General features: G+C 54.1%; 1 protein-coding gene across 3 annotated transcripts; it reads left to right on the forward strand.

The window, feature by feature from the left end:
* The first annotated feature begins 1,907 nt into the window (after positions 1 to 1,907).
* IL1RN (interleukin 1 receptor antagonist) lies at positions 1,908 to 14,574 on the forward strand. Of its 3 annotated transcripts, none has more exons than XM_019716539.3 (5): positions 1,908 to 2,071; positions 10,157 to 10,208; positions 11,643 to 11,731; positions 12,281 to 12,393; positions 13,389 to 14,574. In XM_019716539.3, exons 1-5 carry the CDS (start codon positions 2,062 to 2,064, stop codon positions 13,599 to 13,601), a joined length of 477 nt encoding a protein of 158 aa, XP_019572098.1. In that variant the 5' UTR covers positions 1,908 to 2,061; the 3' UTR covers positions 13,602 to 14,574. The 3 variants fall into 3 exon arrangements, with proteins under 3 accessions (XP_019572098.1, XP_019572097.1, XP_019572094.1); XM_019716538.3 differs by lacking the exon at positions 1,908 to 2,071 and adding an exon at positions 9,866 to 10,018; XM_019716535.3 differs by lacking the exon at positions 1,908 to 2,071 and having other exon boundaries at positions 10,025 to 10,208.
* Positions 14,575 to 15,281: the final 707 nt, after the last annotated feature.

The raw sequence follows: 15,281 nt of genomic DNA on the forward strand, positions 1-15,281 counted from the left end.
ATGCTGGGTGTGCTACCCAGACGCCCTCTGCCATGAGGGTGACCCACAGCTGAGGAGGTCTCAGCCCCTGCAAGGGAAGCCTGCATCCAGTGATCGGGTGGGGTGGGGACAGAAAGGCCTAACACCCATGCCAGGGCCACCCTCGCTCCAGACCTCCCAGGAGACGGGCGAAGCCTTGTGCTGACCACATCACAGTTCAACTCCATTCCTGCTCTGTCCCTCCTACCTCACGCCTCACAGGTGTGGGACCCTGAGATAACTGTCCAATAATGCCCTGCGTGCCAGGCTTGTGTCAGTCCAGCAGGGACCACAAAAGGGCGAGTTTGTGAGAGGCCGTTGCAGACCCTCTCCTAGAGATCAGAAAGGCTGGCCTGGGTCGTGTGTGCAACTGTGTCTTGCAACAGACCCAGACGGCGAGACACATGTGAAATGAGGGTCAGATGACTGCCCACCTTGCGGAGGTTGTAGGGGTGTGCCAGCAAACCTGGGGTGCATGAGACACAGGAAGCATTAGGTATGGACCTGCGGGTAGCAGCCCTCATCATGGAGTGTCCCTCCTCATGTGACAGCGGATACGCACACCATGGTGACAAGACAGGCTTCACGGGCAGGTGCACCTGCTGTCCCCAGGCCCAACTTTCCAGGTTTACAAAATGCAGTTCCTCATCTGTCAGCAAACAGGCATTTCTGGGGTTCCCAGCCCAGCTCAGGCCTCGGTTGTCACTGGCGAGCCCAGCCTGAGCAGGAAGTGAAGGCGCGGGAAGTCCCTGTGGTGGCGGCACCCAGGATAGACTGCCCTACCCCATCCCTGACCCGACCTCAGGCCTTGCGGGTTGAGTGAAGGATAACGGGCCTGAGTCCAGGCCCTGAGACTGGTCAGAGAGACACAAAGGGCTCCAACAGGCCCCTCTGAGATGCTCGCAGACAAAGAGCCCTTCCACAGGTGAGCATGGCCAGTCCTTCCCCATGGAAGACACAGGCTTCAAGGTGGCAGGACCAGAGGCAGCCACCAGGTGGACCTGTCACCCCCATCCCTGTGTCCTAAGGTGTTGCAACCACAGGGCCCTGTCCCCACGCCCACCATGCACAAAGCAGTCTGCAGTCAGCACCTGATCTAAGATGGGGCCAGGAGTGACGGCCCTGCTCAGCGTCAAGCAGAGGCCTGGAGAGCAGGAGTGCACATCTGGGGACACGTGCCAGGACTTTCAGTAGAAGGAGCCCTTACCCCTGCACTCTGTGCGTCACCCAGCTGGTTCTGGGGGTTCTGAGTGTCTGTTCCCTGATGGCAGGATCCTGGGGCAGGGCACGGGAGAGCAGGCTCTGAACTGCAAAGAGACAAGGTGTCTTCCAGACGAGGTAGGGAGGGTGTGGCTGCCTTGTGGGCACCATCGCACTGGCTGGGAGGGAGGCGGGGGATGTAGGACACCCCTCTGCTCCCTAAGCCCCAACCACATTGGCCCCATGACCCACACTCAGGGAGGGGCCTTCGCACTTGCTGTCCCCTCCACCTGGAACACACGCTTCCTTTCCTTAACCTCCCTCAAGCCTCAGCTCCAATGTCACCTTCCTGAGGAGACTTTCCCTACCACTTTCCCTAAGATAGAGCCTATGACAGGCCCCTCAGAAAACATAAAGCTCTCACGGCCATCTAAAGTTGTTTTTTCCTGGTTTCCTGTCTGTCTTCCTCTTTAAGACATCAGGGGTCTTGCGTGGCACACCAGGCTCAGTGAGCCTGCTGGGTCTGGGCGAGTGGAGGCATGCATGAACTGCTGGGAGTCACAGTTGGGTGGGCACACGGGTACAGCCCCACTGGTCCAGCTCAGTCTCTCACACGTGACCCCCAGGTTTAGGCAGATAAGAACCAGTTTGGCTTCTGGCAGTCTGAGTCATGCTGTTGCGGCAGGGCCGGGCCAGCTCTGTGTGGGTGTCAGGCGGAAGCACACCCAGCCCAGAGGCGCTGGGGCACAGGTACCACCCACTGTCCTCCTTCCCAGGCAGCTGCTTGTCTGCAGCCAGGGCCTGGAAGACCTCAGGACATCTCGTGGCTGCCAGGCCTTCCCCATGGCTTCAGGTAAGCTCCCTCCACTCCTGTCTTCCACCTGAAAATGGGCAGGACAACGTCATTAGTGGTGTTTGCCAAGAGCTTTCAGATTCTGGAGAACAAGGTCCCCAGGAAACGTCATGGGTGTGAGCTGCTGGCCATGTGGGAGGCCTGGCCGCTGTGGAGGAACAGCTATGTGGGGAGGCCACACAGAGGCGGGGCTGGGCCAGCAGGTGACAGAGAGGGCTGGCCTGCCATAAGGAAAGTCTGGAGCTCTTAGAGTCTCTGCTCATTTTCCACTATTGGTAGAGACAAGGGAGCTGGAGAAATATTTCTGTACAATGAGGGGGAAGGACGGTGTGAGCTCCCCGAGGAACACCGATAGGTCTAAGCAGCAATGGGGAGGGTGGTGGCTGTCACTAAGTAGTTCTAGTGGACGCTTGTCACATGAGAATGCAGGCGCAGGTGGCCAGGACTTGTAATTTCTCCAGAAGAGTCAGATATTCTGATTTGGTATGTGTAGTATTTTGATTGAATAAAACAGTAACATGAACAAAGAAAATATACAGTGTATGAGCTACCAGCTGTCACCTCTAGATCCGTGTGGGCAGAGAACAAATCTTAAGGCTGGTGTCTGAACCCCGTCCTCTGAGAGGTAAACTCTCTCCTCTGAGTGTCACCTCTTGGTTGTCAAGAGGAGGTTGACACAGGCACACCTAGTTTCATTGCACCTCACAGAACTGCTGGGTTGTTTTAAGAATTGAAGGTTTGTGGCAGCCCTGCATCCCGCAAGTCTATCTGCCCATTTTCCCCACAGCGTTTGCTCAGTTTGTGTCTCTGTCACATTTTGGTAAATCTTGCAGTATTTCACACGTTTTCATTATTGTTATCTTTGTCACAGTGACCTTTGACCAGTTTTTTTTTTTTTTTAATTAGAATTTTATTGGGGAAGGGGAAGAGGACTTTATTGGGGAACAGTGTGTACTTCCAGGACTTTTTTCCAAGTCAAGTTGTTGTCCTTTCAATCTTAGTTGTGGAAGGTGCCATTCAGCTTCAAGTTGTTATCCTTTCAGTCTTAGTTGTGGAGGGCACAGCTCAGCTCCAGGTCCAGTTGCCGTTGCTAGTTGCAGGGGCACAGCCCACCATCCCTTGCAGGAGTTCAACCGGCAACCTTGTGGTTGAGAGGACGCACTCCAACCAACTGAGCCATCCGGGAGCTCAACGGCAGCTCAGCTTAAGGTGCCATGTTCAATTTTAGTTGCAGGGGGCAGAGCCCACCATCCCTTGTGGGAGTCGAGGAATTGAACTGGCAACCTTGTGGTTGAGAGCCCGCACTCCAACCAACAACTGAGCCATCAGGGAGGCAGCTCAGCTCAAGGTGCCGTGTTCAATCTTAGTTGCAGGGGGCAGAGCCCACCATCCCTTGCGGGATTCGAGGAATTGAACTGGCAACCTTGTGGTTGAGAGCCCACTGGCCCATGGGGGAATCGAACCGGCAGCCTTCGGAGTTAGGAGCACGGAGTTCTAACCGCCTGAGCCACCGGGCCGGCCCTGACCAGTCATTTTTAATGTTACTATTGTAATTGTTTTGGGGCACCACGAACCATGCCCCTATTAGATGGCACATGTGATCGATAAATGTGTGTGTGCTGACTGCTCCCCCGACTGGCTGTCCCTACGTCTCTCCTTGTCCTCAGGCCTCCCTTGTCCCTTAGTCCCTGCGACACAACCATGTTGACATCAGGTCACCTATTGACCGACAGTGGCCCCTAAGTGCCCAAGTGAAAGGGAGAGTCGTACGTCTGTTCCTGGCGAAGATGCTTTGAAGACTGTTGACATGACAAAAAAGGACTGAGAATGTCACATAAACTCAGTTGACAAAGCGGTGGCAAGTTTCAGAGGACTGGCTCCAATTCTGAAAGCAGTCCTACTGTGTGTCAAATGCTGTCAAACAGCTTTGCACGTTACAGAAAAAAAATCATTCATGAAAGGGAGAGTCGATCCGTGTGGCAAAGCCCATCGTTGTTTCATTTTAAGAAATTTCCAGGGCCGCCCAGCCTTCAGCAACCACCCCCTGACCAGTGGGTAGCCATCGACATGGAGGCAGACCCTCTACCAGCACCAAGATGGCGACTCGCTGTTGGCTCAGACGTGGCTAGTGTTTTTAGCAATAAAGTATTTTTTAATGAAGGTACATACATTGTTCTTTTAGATATAATTCTGTTGCATTGTCTAGACTTAATAGACTATAGTAGAGTGTAAACATAACGTTTACGTGCACTGGTAAACCAAACATTGTGATATTCGCTTAACTGCAGTGGCCTGGGTGGAGCCCACGGTGTCTGCCTATAGCAGCCATCATGTCCAAGTGTCCCCTGCAGGCCAGGCACTCTGCTTTGCTTGTCACCTGGCTCGTCTCTGTAGTCCTCACAACAAGCACGTGAGGAAGGGCCATTATGGTTCACATTTCCAGAAGAGCACACTGGGGTACACAGAGGTGAAGTAACTTGCCCAAGGCCAGGTGACCACTGCACGGGGACGAGCCAGACTTGCTGCAGGGCAGGGACACTGAATGTGATTATGGGGGGCAACCCAACTAAACCACAGCACTTATGCCACAGGCAGCACAGCCCCTCCTCCCCCATGGGTGTGTTAACATGTCGGCCACAGTCTTGTGTGTTTTTCAAATGTGTAGAGGAAGGTGCTGGAACCTATTCCAAAACTAGCAATAAACTGAATAAATCACTGTACTTAAAAACAGTTCCATCCAAAACACCAGCACATGGTGCTGAATAAATGTCTGCACTTGTATTGTAATTGCATAGCTGGAGGAGATTAAATATGAATGGCTAAATTAAAAATGAGTTGATCAATACTGTACCTACTATGGCCTCTTTTCTTAAATGGAAGACTTATGGTTTGGGGACACTCTCATATGCTCTGTCTGTCTGTCTAATAAAACAGGATGTACCTCTGCTGCTAAAACCACACTGAACAGGAAAGGGGCAGTAACTGTGCCTGCAATTTGAGGCACCGGCCACCAGATGGTGCCAGCACTTCTAAGGGCTCATGTCACATGGTGACTATCGCAGTTTTCCTGGGGATCAGGAGTTCCTAGGATGTGGGACTTTTCCAGGAAAAACCAAGGCAATTGATCGCCCTAGTCTGTAAGCAGGTAGAGCTTTCTCTTTATCCCATGATAAAGAATCATCTTTTTCTCACTGCCAAAAATTTCAAAACAGTTATGGGATAAATCATTGCTTTGTAAGCTGTGAGGTCTAACTGCGGGGCACACCATAAGAACACATATAAGCCTTGCTTCTGTGAACAGTGCAATGAAGCAGAGAGGAAAAGCCAGTTGCTGCTCTGGCAGGATGGGCACGGGGACAGGTTCAAATCTTGCCTCCGCCAGGATTGGGGCAAGTGAGCTCTCGGAGGCTCGACTTCTTATTCTACAAAGTGAGCATAAGAACTCACCCATCTTGAAAATGGTGTAAGTGTGCCTGCCCGGCACAGCTTGTTACTGTTACGAGAGCCAAGCGAGATCGGCATGAAAGAGCAGGAAACAGGGCCCGAGCACAGCAGGTGAGACACACAGCCGATACCTACCCAAGCTCCTGTCCCCCTCCTGTCTGCACAGAAGCTGCCTCATAAAGTTCATCATTGGGGCCCAGACGGCAAGAGCAAACACATACCTCTAGAAACACAACATGACGAGATCAAAGTGGCTTTCCAGACAGACACATATCAAACCCAGAACCTGATGGACCAAAATCATCTTGGGAGAACCTCGGGAGGATTTACAGCCAGTTGACCACTGGGACCTGGGAGGGGAAGCAGGAGTCTTGCACAGCAGTGATGGTGACAGTCAGCTTTGCACAGTCTCTGTACTGTCATTCACTGCAGGGCCCGGTGGTGGAGACAGACAAAAAAGACATGTGATGGTGCTGGAGAGACACACAGAGAGCATGTCTGATGGTACTGCCCCTCCCCTGTGCACCAGTGTGCTCTTGCACGTCTCAGGAAGGGTAACTGGAGCCTCTTAGGAAAACGTACAGTTTGTACAGCAGCACAGCCAGTGCTATGTGTTGTGTGCTGCGTGTCCAGGCACTCAGGAGCTGGCTGAGATGTCTAAGCGTGTGTTAGTCAGTAGCTGCAGAGGCACACTTGCTGCTTTATTGACAGTGCCTGTGTGACACGGGAGGCACAGCTGGCCATGTCTGCACTGGGATTCAATAAACTTCCCTAATAAACAGGATTTATCCATGGAAAGTGTTTTCTGGGAGGGGACAGGGCCTGTGGATGAGACACTGAACTGAGGAGGAGAGAGACTGTGGTTAGAAAGTGGGACGATTGCTCTAGAAAGACTGAGGAGCAGCCAAAGCTCCCTCCCCCCCTGGAGTTTTAGGGCCAGCGAGTCGCAACATCCCTCCCCAGCTCTGCCCTCAATGACATCATGCTAGTGGCTTGAAATCACCCATGCTAAGTGTAGTCACATCACAGAAGCTAGCAATGCTGTAAGTCAGGTGTCCTCTGGCAGTCGAGCCAGCACACCACTGCCTGCCTTCGGGCTTGTGTCTCACGCATGTGTCCACTGTGACCAGGATGACCCTAAAACAAATCTGATACTGTCACCCTCTGATTCACTTTTCTTCAAGGTAAGTTCCCTTCTCCTCAGTGTGGCGTTAAGTCCCCTCATCTTCCAGTTCTCCCCAAATGCTGCTTAAACTCCAGCTCCGAGAACAAGACAGGACACATGCCACATCAAGTCCCAGCTTCGGCCAGCGTGGCTAGGGCCCAGCTTCCTGCTCAGATGATGAGTAAAGCTGGACAAAACGTCTCTCTAAAAAATTTGAGGGCGTCGAAAACTGGCTAAGGCTTTGAGGAGCCGCAGAGGCTGGAGGTGGAGCAGGGCCTCGGGCCTTACCCAGAAGCATGGGCCAGCTCCAAAGGCTAGTGCTGAGCTTGGCCAGACTCAGGGCTTGGGCACGGGCAAGAAGGGCTGTGCTGTATCTCCCACTGAGGAGCAGGGCCCGATGGATGCCCAGGTTTGGGCGGGGACCTGGAGGACCAGGAGGGAACAGAAGAGGGGTAGCTGGCACAGTCACCGAGTCACCTCTAACCCTGCCTAGGTGAAAGGTGCCTGGGCTGCAGGGCCCAGGCCTCCCTGCCCAGCAGAGGCCAAAGTGGGTCATCGCTGGGCAAAGTCATCATTTGCAGCCTGGAGGGATCCTCACAGTGTTTGCTGTACCATGTTCAGTAGTCAGCAACCGGGCACAGGCAAGGTGACCCATTCACTGGAGGAAAACATGACTGGAGGAGGCCCAGTAGGGATTCAGGTGGGGGAGGGACCGGGGACAGTGACCGGGGACAGCATTTATGAGAACCACAAAAAATAAGCTCAAGGATTTGAAAGACAAGATTGAAAATTTGGCAGAGAACTGGAAAGTACACAAAAAAGAAACCCAATGGAAATTGCAGGACTGGAAGATGCAATTGACTGAACTTGAGGACGAGCTGGCATTTGCACGGGTGGCACTGGGCTTCTGAGCACTGCACAGGCATTAGCATTGAACTCTCGACCTGCCTACTGACACCGCAGTGTGATGTGGACACGGACAGCCTGCTTTTCCCATCTCCTTGCACGTGGGACTTGGTCCTTTCTGCTGTCACCAGAGTCCAGTCGGGCAGGGCTGAGCATGGAGAGGGCACTAGTACAACGGTGATGTCTGCAGCTGGGAGGGTAGGACCAGGCCGACTGGGAGGGCTGAGTCGACTGCGTGATGCAGCCATTACCCTCAGTTAGGGAAGTGGAGTAAGGGGCCTAGCGCGAGAACTGAGAGTAAGTTTAGTCAGATATTTCCTGTCGGCAGAAATCATAGGGACACTAACCTTTTTAAGACGGAACTAACAGTGGAACTGTGGCAGGGAGTTTGCCCTCCCCCACTTTGTGCCCACCCTAGGGAATGAGGGCCAGAGCACAGGGCATGGCTGACTGGATCAGGGACGTGTGGCTGGCCTCACCCACTTCACCTGGGACGAAGGTTAGGGCTACGCATATCACAAGTGGTACCTCAGTCCTTGCAGCCGCCTATGACATGACTTCTGTTATTAGTCCCAGCTAACAGGTAACAGATAAGGAAACTGGGACCAAGAGACCTTAGGCACATGTTCTGGGTGGCCTAGCTCATAAATGACACAGGAGGACGTAACCCGGGTCCTGGGGACGAACGCCCATCCCCAGACCCAGAAAGGCCTGTGGTCCACTTGCCGGGCACAAACCTGGGAAAGGTGGGGACCCATGACTTCTGCCGTCCAGGAGAAATCTGTCTCTGAATTTGGGTTGGGGTCAGAGGACTGGTCCCAGGAGCTGCACTTTGGGCAGGACCTTGACTACTGATTCGTAAAGGATACCTCCTTCAGGCATCCCTCCCAAACCAACAAAGACAAACAAAATGCTCCCCTGGCCCTCGAAGGGAGATGTCATGTCTCACATGTACTTCAGAGGCAGAGGACTCCGTCCCACCAGGTCACACAGCTCTGAGAACAGGGCAGGGGCACACATGGGTGAGCCACTTACTCCTCCATGCAAATGCCCAGGGAGGCAACTCAGTTTTTGCAGAAATGTCTCATGTGCTCTGATGAGGAGCTTTTTAAAGATCTGGGAAATTCCTTTGTCACCTTCCTCTTTATGTCTCTTTTATTGAGGCGTAATTGACATATTATATCAGTTTTGGGCCAGAACATGATGACTTGCCTGGCACCACACGTAGTTACATAATTCTTTCCTTGTGATGAGAACTTTTGAGATCTATCCTCTTAGCAACTTTAAAATACGCAGTGTGACCTTCCTCTTCAGAGGGTATTCCCTCATTTGAACACTGATTCGTTGGTTGAAAATCGCCAGACTCATCACGTTGCCTGCAGCAGGGGAAGGCCCCTGGTTGGGATCAGGAGGCCTGGATCCCTTCCTGGGTCTTTCTGGGTCGTCTTCCACCAGCAACAGGTGGGGTAGGAGGATGGCTGAGCTTTCACCAGTCCTGAAAGGTCAGTCTGCTTCTGCTCCGCCATGTGAACCCCATCACAGAGGTCACGTGGAGAGAGATTCTCCCACCTTTATTCCCCACACACAGCAGTGTGCTTGCCTTTCCAGCTTTCTGGGATGTAGTAAAGAAGGTGTTTACTCGTGTCCACTGAACGTCAGAACTATCCCCTTCCATCCAGTTAGCCTCCCTCCCCCACTCCCTTCACTCTCCGTGAAGTGACTTGTTCAAAGCCACATGGGTGGTTGACAGCAAGTGGCAGAAGGGGAATTTGAATCCATTTCTGTCCCGGTGCTGAATTCACCTCAATGTCCCCAAGACATGGACGACAGGGACAGAGCTGGTGTCAAAGCCCCTCACAAGAAGTTGGCTCTGGAGCAGAAAAGTTCAGGCAAAGCCAACTTCACCGTTTCTGTAAATAAAGTCGGTGGGGTTCAGCCCGCCTATTGCGTTATAGGCTGTCGACTGCATTTATGTGATGCCGAGTTGAGTAATCATGAGATCATGTGGCCCACAAATCTTAAAATGTTTTCCATTTGGTCCTTTTTACAGAACGTTCATAGTCCCTCGTCCAGAGTCCAGCAAGGACACAATGTAACATGAGACTGTCCCTGTGCTGGGGCCCTGCCACTAGGCATATTGGGAAAGGGGACATTAGGTCTGTTTTTTTAAGTCAACAAAGAGTCCCAGGACACCTGTTGGCACATGAGGGTGTCTGGTTCTTGCTGTGCTTCTCTTTCCAGGAGCTCAGTATAGGGAAATGGAAATCTCCACTTTGGGGAAATTGCACAGGGAAAAGGGGACAGTCATTTACAGCACCATGTTGCGACACTCAGCAGGGCTGACGGTGACAACAGCAAGGGTTTCTCTTTTTTTGAAATGCGAGGGCATTTCCGCTTGTCAGAGTGGGGCAGGGCGGTGACAGCTGTTTGGGGTGAGTGACTATCTTCTTTATAAGCAGCTCCTGTGGGCCTGAAATGGCAGTCCCCATAGCCAGCGTGCCACAGGATGGGGGCCTGTAGGTGGCCCCCCAGCCACCTGATCTCTCTCCTCCTCTTCCTGTTCCCTTCAGAGACAGCCTGCCGCCCCTCAGCGAAGAGGCCCTGCAAGGTACAAGCCTTCAGGTAAGGCTGGCCCCTGATGAGGTGGGTCTGTACTGCCAACGGTCCATTATTAGAGAAAGGAGCTGCAATGTGCAGCCCTCTGGGCTGGTTTTCAGAATGTTCTAGATGTGCAAGCCTGGCTGCCTTTGGAGACCTGGTTGACTTTTCCAGAGACGCCAGCAGCTCAGTGAATGATGGACACGTATGTGCCCAGGCGTCCAGTGGGGGTTTGGGTCAAGTGTGCTGGGCAAAGAAGCGGAGAGGGTGCCAGGAGCAGGTGACAGTTAGCAAGGCCTGTCTGTGTTGACACCTGGGAGGATCCCGTCCCTGGGGCCTCAACTTCCCCATCTGTGACATGGGGTTCACGATGACCCCCTGCCTGCCTTACAGGTGGTTGTGAAAATAACACTGGGACAGCGCTCTGTGAGCCGTCAAGTGCCCCCAAATGATTGTGATTTTTAAAAATTGGGTCAGGAGTTTGTGAGATGTCACCATCACTGTCGTGAAGACGACAGGCTGTGATGGGTCTGAATGTGCCCTCTGCCTTGTTAGCCCAGGGCTGAGGGTATCTGGGTGACCTCATCCTCTGGCCTGAGGCTGTGGGTCAGACCTGTGCAGACATCCGGGTTAGTGCCCGCTGTCCCAGCCGCTGGGAGCTCCAGGAAGGCTGTTCAGTCCATCACATGGATACTCACCCAGAAAGGAAGAGTAACTACAAAGAACTTTACAGTTTGCCTGACCATCTCACTGAGCTCACAGGCTCCTTAAAGCTGACAGGGAGGTGGGTGTTGGCAGCCACACTTCCCAGGACAGGAGATGAGGCACAGGCCCCAGGTCTGGCTGGTGGGAGGCAGGAAGTGGAGGGTCTATATCCACCTCACGGCCGGAGGGGCCCCCCACGAAGGAAAGAGTGAGCCAGAAATGGGCTGCTGGGCAAGCTGTACAGGAGGCTGCCCCTGCCAGGCCCAGAGCAGGCCCCTGGTGGGTGGATGACAGGCTCAGGGACATAACCCATGGTCTAGGGCTCAGGGTGAGTGACTGCAAGGTATCTGTCCTTTGAGACTTCTAACTCTGTGCTGTGGTGGCCACTAGTCTCAAGTGACTCTTTAAATTGACATTTCAATTAATAAAAATAGAAATTTAAAAATTCAGATCTTCAGTTGTACCACATCTCAAGGGCTCGGCAACCACGTGTGGCCTTGTGGGACAGCTGACAGGGAGCATCCTGCAGCCTGGAAGTCCTGAGGTCCAGCACTCCTCCTGGGAGCGGACGAAAGGGAGCAGGGCTGGGGTGAGACTGTGTCCTGGCCAGGGCCGCCCTCGGGGTCCTCCTGCCACAGGGGTGTGAAACCGTCGCCCCCTGGGCAGAAGGTTGGACGCAGTCTCAGCAAAGCCTAGGGACATAGGAAGGCTGGGGCTCAGTGCTGTCTGCAATGGGATCCTTTCTCCTTTCAGAATCTGGGATGTCAACCAGAAGACCTTCTACCTGAGGAACAACCAACTAGTTGCCGGATATCTGCAGGGACCAAACACGAAGTTAGAAGGTAAGAGGTTACTGGGGACACCGAAGCTGTGTGGGCTGGGTCACCCTGCCTGGTGGTGCGTCATAGTGGCCTCTGTGTGATGTCCTGGCCACTGGAAGGCAGGGAGGGGTAAGCCTAGGTTGGGAGCTGCTACCTGCGGGTACACTGGTCCCAGGGCCACAGCCTCCAGTGCACAGGCAGCCTGCATTCCTGTATTCAGACTCCAGCTCCTCCCACAAGGGACACACCACATGGGGAGGCTGGCCTTTCCCTGCTTCGGGAGGCCCAGGGTCTCTGGGGACAAGGTGGTTCAAGCCCTGGGATGCCCCTGTGACCTCGTGTGCCAGTCCCCTGCTCAAGGGCAGCATAGCTGTTGACCTGAAGCTCGGGTACAGGGGTGGGTGGGGCCAGCTGGGTGATGTGCCTGGTTTGATCTTCTATTTGGATACAGATGAGAAAGATAGGACCTCGCTGCCCTTATGACCTGGTTCAGTTAGGGGGAATCCAGGTTCCCCCTACCCGCTGCCCCCTGCTCTCTGCAAACTGACCCTCTGCTCTGCTCTTCCCCAGAGAAGATAGATGTGCTGCCGGTTGAGGCCCATGCTATGTTCCTGGGGATACATGGTGGGAAGCTGTGCCTGTCCTGTGTCAAGGCTGGTGACGAGATCAGGCTCCAGCTGGAGGTAAGGACCTGCCCAGACAGCAACCTCCCCACAGTCTTCCTGCAATTCTGGGGGCCGACTACGACCAGCCGGGCACTTCTGCTCCATGTGGGGAGCTGGGGCTGTTCCTGCTGCTGCTCTCAGCGGGCTCAGCTGTCCCTGCAGTGTCTGGATGGTACCCAGAGTTCAGTAGTCAGCTTCAGCCTCCCTACAGCATGGCTGCTGGCTGACAAGAGGGATTATCCCCCAAACACAAGCACTTATAAAACATCTGCTTCGTAAGTCTGGTACATACTGCTAATGTCCCCTTGGCCAGAGCCCATGTCACACGGCTGAGTCTAGTCTCAATGGGGGAGGGGCTACACAGGGGTCAGCACCAAGAGATTCATTTAGGGATCTCCACCTCTTGTCCAAGGGTCCCCACCCCAAATACATGCTCCCACTTCCAGTGAAGCCCCCCGTCCCTATCTGCTCAGACCTGCAGCCAGCACCCCTCGGTCCTGTGCAGTTAAGGGCTTGCTGGCCCTGGGAAGAGATGGCTTTGTCTCAGGAGCTTGTTGAACCAAATCTTAACCCAGTTGTGAACCTTAGTCCACAGTGGCCATAACTGTGGAGTTGTCACCTTACGCTGCTCGAGGGCAGGGCACCTCTCTGGAGAGGACTGCCTACTGTGTGTAGAACAGGGCTGAGGTTGAGTGGACTGTGACACTCTCTGCCTGCCTCCATTTCCCCAAGCTCGAGGTGTGGACCCCAGCACAGCTCAGCCTTCCCAGGCTGGGGCCTCCACTCGTGGCACCATGTGCTCACCAGACTCACCGCCCCCTAGCGAGGGTGGCCAGACCTTCCCAAGCCAAGCTGTGACGAGGGGGCAGTTTCTTTGTGGGGCTGCTATCCCAACAGGCACGTGTGGCCTCCAGCAGGGGTCCCCAGGTCAGCCTTCGCCCCACCAAGGGGGCCCCAGGGTGGGGTGGAAGGTGGTGGCGTGGGAATCCTCACCTGCTGGTCCTGTCCCCCAGGCGGTCGACATCACTGAGCTGAGCAAGACCCAGGAGCAGGGTAGACGCTTCACATTCATCCGCTCAGACAGTGGCCCCACCACCAGCTTCGAGTCGGCCGCCTGCCCTGGCTGGTTCCTGTGCACACAGCTGGAGGCCGACCGGCCCGTGAGCCTCACCAACACGCCCGGGGAGGCCATCATCGTCACCAAGTTCTACTTCCAGCAAGACTAGTGGCGCTGCCACACTCCCGCCTGGGTCCCCAGCTGTCATGGGCTCTGAGTGGCAGCCTCAGTGGGCAGACCCTCAGAAGGGGCTCCAGGGACCCTGGTATCAGAACTGTGTATCCAGGCCCCTCAGCTCCCCAGCCTCCATTTGCCCCACAGTGGTCTTTCTGTAGTGCAGCTCAAAGCCCTTCAGTGTCCTTCCAGGTGACACCCAGGCCATCGGCCAGCCTTCTCTCCTTCCGGGCTAACTCTCCACCCCAACCCACTAAGTGCCTTCTCTCACCTTCCACCACATGGCTCCCAAACCCCAGGGAAGCAGCATTTCCAGGGTTTGTGGCAAAATGGAAAATAAGGATTTCACGGTGTTTTTTAAAAGCCCATTTTATCCAATTTGAAGGAAAGTCTTTTCCTTGGACAAGATGTCCTTCCTGGAAGGGGTAGGGGATCAAAATATCCCTGCACTTGTGAAATGGTGGTGAAAGTCAGTTTTCTTTTTTGTTTCTCTTTCTTGTTTTTGTAACGCCCTAACCTGTAAAAATGAGAAGTTAGCAGACCACGTTGGTCCCTCATTTTTTGTTTCTGAAATGTTCCTTAAGTCTGGACCCTACCGCCCCGGTCCCAAGCACTATCTCCTCTCCAGATCTTCCACAGCTGCTGGCAGTGTCCCCCAGTTCCCAGCCCCCAAGTCACAGCAGCTGCCTTCTCGCTCTGCCCTGTCCCCCGATCTCCCGAGGAGTGACTCTCTCCTTGGCCATTTCAGCACTTCTGACACTGAGGCTTATTTGACAGATGCATGTACGTCTGTCTGTCTGCTCCCAGACTGGAGAAGGGATGTGACTCCATGTGTCTCTGGTCGCTGCAGGGCTGAGAACATTCCTGGCCCTTAGCCGGTGCTCACAGGAATATGTTGTATGTGAGTGGAAAGTTTTCCTGCTCTCCGTGACTCAAGTTCTGTTTTACAATAAAGCCTTGAAAATGCATCTTCATCGCTGGCTGTGTTCATGGCCCCAGGCTCAGGGCAGTGAATACTAGGGAATGGGGAGGCCGAAGGCTTCCTCACCTTGGCCAGTCCAGGCATCTGTCCTCTGGGCCTGTCCCTGCTGGGGCTTTCCTGTCGCCAGACACACTAGAGCACGTTTCCCTGCAGGAAGACGTGTAGCAGCGTTGTCCCCAAACCAGAAACACCCCAAGCCCCTGTCACAGGAGAGGAAGTGCCTACATCGCATGTGTTAACACAGTGCAGCTCAACAACAGACATGGGGAGCTCCAGCTGGTGGCACGCAGCAAAGTGGGGACTGTCATCCACAGAGGCAGAGAGCACAAACAGGCAACGCTGATGGGACAAACACAAGGACTAAGAACGTGTCCTCCCTGAAGGCTGGTGGCAGTGACTGGGGGACACGGAGGGTGGCAGGGGCACAGACAGTCAGGACCCAGGCAGCATGCTGCTGGTTGGCGTGGATGTGGCACTTTTCTGTGTGTGTTGTATTTCAAATTCTGAAATGTTTCACAAATGAAAAGGCTGCCCCTGGTCTGTGGGGGAGGAGGCGTCTGGGAGATGATGGGGTTGGCAGGGGCATTGCATCTGGCCCCATGAGGTGGATGTGTGAATCTGCAGGAGCCACTGTCATTAGACGTCCCTCCCCCGATGGCCTGGCGAGTGGGGATGCTCTCCTCCCTCCTGCCC

Source organism: Rhinolophus sinicus, chromosome 2 (genome assembly GCF_057876585.1).
Source record: "Rhinolophus sinicus isolate RSI-liver-muscle chromosome 2, RSI-T2T, whole genome shotgun sequence".
Taxonomy (NCBI): Eukaryota; Metazoa; Chordata; class Mammalia; order Chiroptera; family Rhinolophidae; genus Rhinolophus; species Rhinolophus sinicus.

Coding starts and splice junctions, on each gene's coding strand:
- IL1RN (XM_019716535.3), top strand. CDS start 10,093: ATGGGGGCCTGTAGGTGGCCCCCCAGCCACCTGATCTCTCTCCTCCTC. Junction 10,209..11,642: donor TGCAAGGTACAAGCCTTCAG/GTAAGGCTGGCC, acceptor TTCTCCTTTCAG/AATCTGGGATGTCAACCAGA. Junction 12,394..13,388: donor AGATCAGGCTCCAGCTGGAG/GTAAGGACCTGC, acceptor CCTGTCCCCCAG/GCGGTCGACATCACTGAGCT.